Source organism: Myotis davidii, unplaced genomic scaffold (genome assembly GCF_000327345.1).
Source record: "Myotis davidii unplaced genomic scaffold, ASM32734v1 scaffold560, whole genome shotgun sequence".
In the NCBI taxonomy this organism is placed as follows: Eukaryota; Metazoa; Chordata; class Mammalia; order Chiroptera; family Vespertilionidae; genus Myotis; species Myotis davidii.
This window is the reverse complement of record NW_006294418.1, coordinates 3,079,549-3,090,857: the sequence shown is the minus strand read 5'-3', so window position 1 is coordinate 3,090,857 and position 11,309 is coordinate 3,079,549. Positions and strand designations below refer to the sequence as shown.

At 39.8% G+C, this 11,309-nt stretch overlaps 1 protein-coding gene across 3 annotated transcripts in view; it reads left to right on the top strand.

Annotated features, from left to right (window-relative positions):
• Positions 1 to 11,309, top strand: part of GTDC1 (glycosyltransferase like domain containing 1) — a 315,221-nt gene that overhangs the window by 250,017 nt on the left and 53,895 nt on the right. For all 3 annotated transcript variants that reach the window (XM_015567145.1, XM_015567144.1, XM_015567143.1), the window contains one exon: positions 1,640 to 1,972. In XM_015567145.1, coding sequence (XP_015422631.1) covers positions 1,640 to 1,972 — 333 coding nt within the window. The remainder of the gene's footprint in view (positions 1 to 1,639; positions 1,973 to 11,309) is intronic.

Genomic DNA, 11,309 nt, shown 5'->3' with positions numbered 1-11,309 from the left:
CTGATGCGAGAGGCACATTGATTGACTACCTACTGAGGATCAAGCCCACAACCTGGACATGTGCCCTGACTAGGAATTGAACCAGTGACCTCTTGGTTCATGGGTTGATGCTCAGCCACTGAGCCACACCAGCCAGGCTCAGCTCACTTCTTAAACTCCATCTCCACCTCTGCCCACCTCTCTTGAAAGATGACCTCTCCTAATACTTTGGTGGCACACCTTGGATGCCACACCTCCCACCTGAAGCCCTTTTTCATCCTGCTCCCATCCCTAGCAGGTGTCTGAAAGGGAGCCCCAGTACTACCCTGTGCACACGTGCCCTATTAAGAGGAACTCGCCTTGCCTTCCTTGCTGTCATCTTTCCCTCTCTTTCTGTGCCGGCCCCCTCGTGTGCACATACCCTAACCTTCAGTCCAGCTTCTGCCTGTTCCTTCCAGCGGAACCGCCCTTGGAGTAGGCACTGATCCTCTATGTAGCAAGGCCCAAAACTCCTAGTTTCTGGTGCTATGGCACCTATGTAATGTTTTACACCCTATTTACACGTTCTTTTGGGGCTCTTAATTCACTTCAATTGTGAGATATTACATCTCAGATTTACTTCCTACTCTTCCAGTTACTCCTATTGCTCCCCTTCCCTGGTTCCTAATCCTCACCTACCTCTTAAACGTATGTACTCTCCATTTCTTCACTCATTTTGCAATTCAGGGGAAGGGGCGAGTCTCTGGATGGGCCGGGGACTCAGAAAGCCCTTGTATCTGGCCCAGTCGCCCCTCTAGACCTTGTGATGCGGACCCCAGGGCCTGGCCAAGCCTCTTTGGGCTGCATATCATTCCCTGAGGGGTTCATGTTCTTTCACACCCCTTCCTTCTGGTCATGCTGTTCCTCAATCCAGAACCCCACCTCTCTGCCTCTCCAAATCCTCCACTAAGACTCGGGCTCTACTAAGTCCTAAGTCAGAACTGACCTCTAGTTCCCGGGTTGAAAAGCTTGTGTCTGTTCTTTGCATACTGTGTCCCCCCGCCCCAGGTTAACTGGTGGTTCACACCTGTCTCCCACCCCGTCTTTTCTAAGCACCGCTGGGTTGCTCCCCAAACGATGATGAACTCCTTGATTTCATTTTATGTAGATGCTTCTACCTTTGGTAATCTCACACATACTTCACAAAATATTAGTAGGGTCGATGTGACGAAAGTGTGTGCGGGTGCGCAGGAATACAGAAAGTCATGGGTGCAGAAATGCCCGGGGTTAACCCAGGAACTGTCAAGCATTTTGATAAGAGAATGAACTGAGATTGAAAGTGAGCCCCGGGGCACGTGGCGATGGGAACATGAAGTGAGCTCCAGAATGTGAGTGAGGAAGACTGGAAACCTTTGCTCTGTTTCACTTTCTGTGTGTGCACTGCAAGTTTTATAGCCACTGACATTCTTTGGAAACTGTTCAAAGACAACCGAGTCCTGTTTCAAACTTTTGAACTTTCTCTTGATGGCTGCTACTTTTTGCTCTTTTTCTGGAATTTTTATTATGCCTTTATTTTTTTTCTCAGTTTTAGACATCATCATCACGTCCTTACAGGAAGGTCAAGGGTACATTTTAAATACTATCTTCGCTGAAAGACTCTTGCTTTTCCTTTTCATAACAGATTCGTGCCCAAGCATAAAGCAGCCCACTTACAGAAGATGCTCAACCTTAAAGGAAACAGCGGTGCCGCTCCATCCACGGCCCTTCCTTCCCGGCAGGAGCTGGGAAGTTGCGAGAACGTGTTGGATCATGTTGAGCCAGAGTCTGGACCTTGTGATGTGGCACAACAAGAGAGCCTGGGGAGCTCATTGACGCAGGAGCCATACTTGAAAACGTGTGACTCGTCAGATAATTCCAGCTCTTGTCATGGGGAAAATCAACAAAATCCGTATGACATTTCGAGTGGGGTTGATGATCAACAAAGACCATTGCACATTGTCTGGCCTCACAGGTGGTAAGTTTATGACACACGCATTTAGTAAGAGTTATAGAACTGGTCATAGAAGATATGTTCTGGTGATTAGAGTAAGTTGTTGTTGCTGGAGCTGTAGGAAAATATCATTTCAGTGTCCAGTTCTACTAGTGGGTGCCCAGGTGACACTACACAATGACTATATAAATAGTTGTGTGCTTCGATCAAATTTCAGTTTTTGAATTACAGATAATTACTCAATTACAGATAATTTGCTCAACTAACAATGGTAGCTAGGCACTTCTAAGAAAGAAAATCTTGTTCAAGAAGTTTCAAAGTAGCCCTAGCCAGTTTGGCTCAGTGGATAACTTACAACCTTCCTAATGCCTCGACCCTTTAATACAGTTCCTCATGTTGTGGTGACCCCCAACCATAAAACTATTTCCATTGCTACTTCATAACTGTAATTTTGCTAGTGTTATGAATTGTAATGTAAATATCTGATATGCTATATGTGTTTTCCGATGTTTGCAACCCACAAGTTGAGAATCGCTGGATAAAGCTTTGACCTGTAGACTGAAGGGTCCCAGGCTCAATTCTAGTCAAGGTTTGATTCTGGTCAAGGGCCAATTCTGGTCAAGGTCATGTACCTCAGTTGCAAGCTCAATCCCCTGCCCTGTGGAATGTCTGTCTCTCCCCTCCCTTCCACTTTCTAAAAATCAATGGGAAAATATCCTCGAGTGAGTATTAACCAAAAAAAAAAAAAAAGAAAGAAAGAAAGAAAGAAAGAAAGAAAGAAAGAAAGAAAGAAAGAAAGAAAGAAAGAAAGAAAAAAGAAAAGAAAAAGTTTCAAAGTATAACAATAGGGTTATATATATGTAATATAAGTTATAAGTAATATATATACTGTTTATCACAAAATTTTCATTTGTATACATTGCTAAAGCAGAATTACCATGAGAACAAAACAACTTCCAATATTTACTAATTTGACCAGTTTCAACTGGGTGCCTATTTCCCTTGTGTTGTGTACCAGCACATTTGAAACCATTTCCCGGCTCCCAAGGACCTCTGTGTTGTGCTAAGCACAGTACTTCCTAGGAGAGTCTTTTCTATACGGAGGAGGAAAGTAAATGGAACAGATAATTGCACCACATGTAAACTCTGAAACTTAACCCTCACTCCTATAAATTGGGATTTAAAGAGGTAAAATGTCCTGATAATCTTCTGGTCTTAGGCATGAACATGTTAATCTAGTTTTCATTCCTCCCCGTAGTTTAATCTGCATGTGGCCTGATTTGGGTTCATGCCCCCCGCAGAGAACCGGCTCTTTATTGCAGAGATGCTGGACCAGCCATCAGGTCCGATGTTCTGAGGGCAACTGCTTACAGGTGAAGGAATAAGCCCACACACAGGCCGGGCAAAGCGCCTTTGCCGCGGATTCGCCTTGTACACATTAAACCCCGGAAGCCTTCCGGTTGATCTGCAGCATCTGGTACCTAAAGGGATTTTCATCTTGGACGCTAAATGTATGAACATAAAATTTAGAGATTGAAAGTCGACGTGGACTCTGTTTTTGGATTTGTCTATTCAGCTTCACACTTCCAGCGTAGGCTTACTAAGGGAGCATCATTTTTAAATCATGTTTTACTTAGAATGTGGCAATGTTCAGGATCCCTTTCTGTTTTTTGTTTGTTTTTTAATGCAATGGGTCTGGATTAGATCAACCTATTTCAAGGTAAAATAGATGTCATCATTTACTCCCTTTTGAAAAGCTTTTCCATTTATTCAGCTAACCTTTGTCTCTGAAATAATATTTATTGCAGGGAAATCAGTTCTACAAAGTTTAGTTCCGGGTTAGCATAAAAATGCTAAATTACATCATTTGTAGTCTCCTTTTGCAAGGCAGCATCCTGGGTGAGAAACGCGTTATCTGATACGTTGCACAAAATAAGATAGAGCTATGTTAATAAAATTAACAATATTAAATTGAATAATTCCCTCTCTTCCTTTGTATATTTTTGCTTTAATTTAATGTAATTGCCTAAAGTTAGTTGCTTAAAGAGATGCAGCATTATGTTTGTGCACATTCTTATTGTTAAAGCTAAATTATTTTTAATTTGGAGAAGAGGGGGAAAAAGCCGCATCAGCAAGAGTAAATGCCAAAATATAAAAGTAACACATTCATCCTTACGGGTAATATAGTAGAACATTGGAAACTTGGAGGTTGCCAGACACATAGCTAACATTAGGGCTAATTTTGAAAATCTAGCGTGCAGTCAATTTTACTGATGCCTGGGGACATACAAGGTAGAAGCTGACAAGAGAACTAATTTTGTTTGGGTTATTTACTGCTATGCATCATCCGCGGGTTCCCGCCTGACACACAGCTATATGAAGGGGGATATTATCACACACTAAAAATTTATGTTGACATTCGATATTTGTTCAATATGTCAGCAGTATTACTTTCATAATCAAAAGAGTAAGAAAAAGAGGAAAGAAAGGCACTTTATGCTCATATAGATATATCTTTTTAATAACAGTCTATAAGGTTAATATAGTTTACCTTTGAGAGTCTACAATGAAAACAAGCAGGGTTAGGAGGGGAAATGACAGAACGCATCAGCCCGGGCTGTTTGTTTGCCATTACCTAAGCGAGCCATGTCAGCTCTCTGGCCCGCGTCTGATAGCTATTTGTTGTACAGAGAGCACAGCATAAAAAAAAAAATATCAAACTCTTAATACTATTGTGTGCCCATAACCATCTGTCACTGCTAGCCTGGAGATGAGAGGAAGATTACGAGGAATAAACACTGAGCCGCCGAGCATTGGTAAAGCCTTCGGGCAAAAAACTCTTGTGGGGACATCAAAGACATTCTAATTCCGAGGCAGTCAAGGATTACAGTGTGTAACCTGTGCTGACAACAGATAAATGACTGGCAATATTGTGCCAGAGCGGTTGGGTCCTGCATGGAGTACTGATGATGATGATGATGATGTTATCTCGCAGAATGGACTCTGCTGGGATAATTTTATGATAAAACACTTTTTTCAAATGCCACTGGGTCTAGGCAGACATTTACTAGCTACAGGGATAGCAATCAGTTTCTTCAAAATTTACTGTTCTAAGCCCATTAGAGTTCCAGCGCAGCAAGACTCTTCCATGGAAATCTCAGACGCCTACGTTTTCTTTAGGAGGATGTATGCAAATGTTGTGAGCTGAACTCCTACCCTTTAGTGGTAGATGCTTTATCATCTGATTTATGTAAATTCGCTCATAAAAATACAGTTTATTTTTAATTGGTGAATATGAATTAGAAAATTAAGATTCTGGTTCAGCGTTCGTCAAACATCCCCAGTTACAAGCACACATTTATTTAGACCTCTGATCGCATGGGTAGGGATCATCTAATTGACCAGTCAGTAAGAACTGTATGATAAAGAAAACCGTGGTTTTCTGCTAGAAACGACTGGGGTGTATTCGTTATCCTGCCTTCTGAGTTGGAGCCTCCCCCATAACCTTGCGTTGCACACGTTTTTTGTCCGTATGCTGAGCTAGTTAAGCTACCTGCTTGAAGGTGGGTTTTCTTTAAAATTGGCAGCCGGAAGTTCTTCTGTCTGTTGCATTTCTGCCTTGGCCATGTATATTTTCAGAGAGAAAGTATTTCAGAACAGGAAGATGCAGTAATGATTGTTTCCCCTGTAAACACAAAGGAGAAATGGACACTAGAGAGGATTCTTAGAGCCTGTCATTCATTACCTTGCCTAACAAAACAAAAATAAAGCCCTCCTTCTTCTCATAAAAAATATACCCATGAACTCATGCCGTCGCAGTAGCCAACTCTAAAAATGAAGTGATGCTGACCTCATTGTGTTAGTTCCACATGGGGATCATGAATGGTCTAAAATATAGCGTTAGCCTCTAACATATCTCGTACTAAGTCAACCAAATGTAGGGCCTGCTTGCTAGAGTATGTATCAAAATCAAAAGTGACATTTTCTGGAAGATACATTCCGGCTCTAAATCTGTGTTAAAATGTCTGCGCATGAGAACAGGCCCTTAAATGCAATGCTTGCCCCTCTCTTCATTCTTTCTGAATCTGAGCTTGTCAAGGATTATAGTGTGCAACCTCTGCTGACAGTAGATAAATAACTGACAGTATTTTAGCAGAGTGGCTGGGTTCTCTGCAGAGTAATTTGTTTTCCCCGTTCTACCCAGTCTTTAATGTTTTGTTATAAACATCCATAGCAAGGCACGGCTAATAGAAATGACTTATAAAGAAAGACCTGTAAAAAAAATAGATCCAATTGGCAATGCCTTTTTTTAAGCTATTTTCTTTCCAAACATTATGCAAATATTACAACATGTACCAGTGCCAAAGTTTATGTTAATGTTCTCTTTATTATAATGGGCACAAGAGACACACTGCTGGAGGGACAGGGAAAAACAAGTTTATAAGACATTGAAAGGCAGCACTCTCAATGCTATGGTTCTCAAATTCTCTGATCTCAAGACTCCTTAACACTCTTAAAAATTATTGGGGCAGCAGCCCGGCCAGTGTGGCTCAGTGGTTGAGCATCAGCTTATGAACCAGGAGGTCATGGTTCAATTCCTGGTCAGGGCACATGCCCGGGTTGCTGGCTTGATCCCCAGTATGGGGCATGCAGGTGGCAGCTGATCCATGATTCTTTCTCATTGAGGTTTCTATCTCTCTATCCTCTCCCTTCCTCCCTCTGAAATCAATAAAAACATGTTTTTTAAATAAAATATTATTGGGATACCAAAGAACTTTTGCTTATTGGGGTTATACCTATCAGTATTTACGCAGGAAAAAGTTTTTAAATCTACGTTAAATCATTTAAAAGTAACAATGAAGAACCAAGTACATGTCAACTTAATGTATTTTTACAAAAAAATAACTATATTTTACAAAACAAAAATTAGGGATAAAGGTGACATTTTTTCCATTTTTGTAAATCTATGATGTCTAAGTAGAAGAGAGTTGAATTTTTATATTTGCTGAAGTATTCAGTCTGTTGCAATGTGTTGTTTTGGGGGAGGTTTATGAACAAAATTCTGACTCACAAAGAGATAGAGTTGGAAAAGGAAGGACTGTTTTATGACCCTTTCAGATTATTGTAGATACTCTTCTTTGATACTACCCTGGAATTTGACAAGTACGAGTTTCTTAAAGGTTAGTCGAAACCATTCAATGACTCTTGATGCTCATTGCAACAAATATTATCAATTGTTTTCCTTGGAGTGACAGGTTCACATAATTCATATCTGAGAAAAAGTCTGCCAGATGTCCAAGTCTGAGTAACCATGGTTTGTCTGTCTGCTGTTCTTGCAAGTAAAGTTGGTGTTTCATGAAAAAGGCAGCTAGTTTAGCTCACTGCTCAAACAATCATATGAATACTTTCCTCAAGACAGTCCTTGTGCCTTGGTTCACAGAGGTGATTGATGTGCATTTCCAATTTTATTACACAGAGTATTAAGTCTCTTGAAGGGATGGAATTTAATAAAATTAGCACCTTTAATGCTTCTTCAAGGACATTCTTAAGTGAAACTCACTTTTTTTTTCTTTTACAGTTAGTGCAGGTGGTTAAGAATACAATGACTGCTGGTTTGGTTTGGAGCCATGGCCTGAGTCATGCTAAGGCAACAGCAGTTTTGCCCGTCAGTGTCTTTTCCCAAACACAGCGTACGTCAACCCAGTGAAAAGAGCAAATTACATCTGAGTGTTGTTATGAAAATAGTTTGAAAGAGTCTGGAATACCCCCTGGAATTCACAGGCTACCCTTTGAGAATGACTGTCAAATAGATCTGATAATGACACATGTAAGAATGTCTGCCATCAGTCATTGAAACTGCCTAATTTTTAGTTCTCATCGACTACTTTTTCTTGCCCAGAATGTTATTTTTATTAACTTTAGATTTAGCAATTGATAACAAACAAGTGTTCATCATGTATAAGAAAATTATCTGAGAACAAACAGAATTTATCTCAACATGGGCTCAGTAGTTAGGAGGCCCGTGAAGAGAGATCCTATGGTATAAAAAATTCTGTTCTGATCTTACAGAGTAGCCCGTAGTTGGCTGGTTAAGGCAGGTGATGTGAGAGGCAGTGAGGCATCCTCAGGAGCTTGGAATTGTGAGAGTAGCTATAGTTACAGGTTCCACCATTACCTCAGCACTTGGGATGCGGGGAAGTTATCAGAGCTTTTCACTTAAAGGGGATGACTATGAACTATATGATATTTGCTGTGTTTTCCATAAAATAACAGTAAAATGATGTATGCAGTGTTGATCATGGTTAACAGTGTAAATATGGAAAGGGAAAGGCCCAGTCATCGAGAAACAAAGTCAGATTTGACACGTGCTTAGATAAATCATAAACTATAATAAAGAAAGAATCTGACAGACTCGATTTTTAGGAAGTTTGGAGATTTCTAATTGAAAACAAATGATCGATATAAAATGGAAAATTATGCTGTTTTACTTGAGAGTGAAATAAATTATTTTTTTTCATTCTTTGATTCTCTGAGGTTTAAAAATACAGCTTTAAAAACAAAATTGATAATGCCTTCTGAAAGGTTGTGTGTTAGATGATTGGATGGTATACTTTTCAGGCCAGAATAGCTGATCTTGGTTTTCTTGTTGCCTACATCACTTGGAAAAAATTTGGTGAGTAAATTGTCTTAATTTTTTTTAGGTTTTACTGGTCATTACCTGAGAACAGAATACTTTCAGAGGGCAGTCAGCGTTCAGGTGCTACAGGAGGATATGAACAGATAGGCCAAGGGCTAGCTTTGGACACCAATGTTCTTTGTTCTATTTCAGTGTTATCTACAAATCTGTCTTGTAAGGGAGAAATGATTATCGTAGAATTACAGTTCTGGAAAAGATGGTCATGAGGTCTGGCCATCTGCCTTTCAACACACTCCACCAAAGCTCCTCAGACCTGTGAGGATCCATCTTACTTGCCCTGATCTATACAGATGATTCTAGTAGCACTGTCCATTTCCACAGTTGAAAATCTTTATTGTAAGGACTGTCTGCCCTGTAATCATTGTAAGTAAGCTCATTTAAGATTGACTGGGAATAATGAGTAACTGCTCTTTGAAAGAGATCATCTAACCCAGCAATTTTCAATTGGAGTGCCACAAGAATTTTTAAAACATGCAATGCCTACATAGTCAGGGGCACCGACCTCTTTTCCCTTAGATTGTGAAAATTGAAAAAATGGCAACAGCCAACACAACAGTAGCTGTCCACTGTGAATCAAATTATACCTATTTTTTTGTGTGTCAGATCAGCCAACAAACAAAATGTATTTTTGGGTGTGCCCCAGAATTTTAGTAATTAGTTTATGTGTGCTATGAGATGAAAAAGGTTGCAAATCTCTGGTCTTAACCAACTCTATATTTATCTATGGATTGGATAGTCAAAGCTCACAAGAATAATAAGGTTCTAATTAATTGCAGTCATTCCCAATTCAGTGATCAGTTTTACGCAGCCATATTTCTTTGCTTAGAGGTGTTTTTGTTTGTTTGTTTTTGGTATGTTTGTTTGCTTGGGGGGCGGGGTGGAGGGGAGTCCTTAAAGAATTTTAAGTGAACTCTCTCATTTATTTATTTAATTTTTTTCTTCTTTTTTAAGATAAATTTTATTTATTTATTTATTCCGTTTTTCAGGGTGACATTGGTCAACATGAACATTTAGGTTTCAGGTGTGAGTTTCTATGTTACAAGATCTGCATATTGCACCTTGTGTCCACCACCCAAAGTCAGATCTTCTCCTGTCACCTTATATTAGTACCCCCTTTGCCCCACCCGCTTCCTGCTGGCAACCACCACACTGCTGTTTGTGTTCACGGGTTTCAGTTTTATATCCCACGTATGAGTGAAATCATGTAGTTCTTAGCTTTTTCTGACTGACTTCTTTCATTTGGCATTATGTTCTCAATGTCCATTTATGTTGTTGCAAATGGCTCTGTCATTTAAAAAGCAAAAAAAATCCAGAGGATTTTACTAGAATCTTTGAAAAGCTTTGATCAAATACCTGGCTTATATTACTATGTGTTATATCACAAAATAGTTTAATTTTGTCTTCTAACATCATACCATCACATGTAACTCTGGAAATCTATTTCAGGGTTCTTAATTTTTAAGAAAATAAACTCTGGGGAATTCATAGCCAAAAAAGTAGACTTACCAAAATACCATGTATAATTTCCAAAATTCACCCATAGATGCCTTGTTGACTATTTTACAAACCGTTAAATAAACAAAAAAAGATAAGAGATTCAACATTTAGTTTCTCAATGCTTCTTGGGCTATTTTTAACTCCCTAACATACCATGTCAAATAAAGAACTTGCACCTATAGTCATTACTATCTTGGTGTTGTTATCACTAGAATATCATAAACTGAAATTCCTATTACTCTATCCTGCCTAGTAGGGTTAAAAAGTTTTCCAAAACTTGATTCATTTTTTAAAAATTGATGTCATAGAGGAAGGGAGAGGGGGAGAGAGATAGAAACATCAGTGATGAGAGAGAATTTTGATTGGCTGCCTCCTGCATGCCCCCCACAGTGGATGGAGCCTGAAACCAGGGCCTGTGCCCAGGTCGGGGATTGAACATGACTTCCTTCCTGGTTCACAGGTGGATGCTCAACCACTGAGCTATGCCGGCCGCACAAACTTGACTCATTTTTAAGATATGTTAATTTCTGCAAAAGATGGTATTTGATTATGGTATGCTTCTGACATTCATCTTTACCTGCTCAAGACTCATGTCTGCCTTTGCTTCTTTTGATCAAATCTTTGTACCAGACATTCACTTAACAGAGATCATGGGTGAGTGATTTGGGAAGTAATTAGCTAGGTGATAGGATGGGTGGATGGATGGATGGATATATTATCTACTTCTTTGTTACAGATATTTATGTCATGTACATAATTGTGTGTTTACATCTATTTCTCCTTCGTAGTCACTAAACCTTTCTCCACACCATCCCTGTTGATTTGACCTCTGTTTGTTTAGCCCAGTGTTTCTTCTATTTTTCAGGACTAATATCCCTCCTGTTGCTCTTAATAGCATTGCCTATCTTCCAAGTATGTTTCTCTAGGAATGCCCTGTGCCTTCCACAGACATCTGCCCTGATTTAAATTGTAGTGATGTGTGAATTTACCTGGATGTGAATTTGCATGCACCAAGGACACCTGTGCAATCTACCACCTCCTCTATCTGTAACCAAGGGTGGCCTCCTAGCCCTACCTATTCCATGTTTTAAGTGGTGTCATTTGGTTTGTATCCTAAGGTCCTCTAGGATAGAGACAGGTTTTTTTTTTTTTTTGGGGGGCGATTTT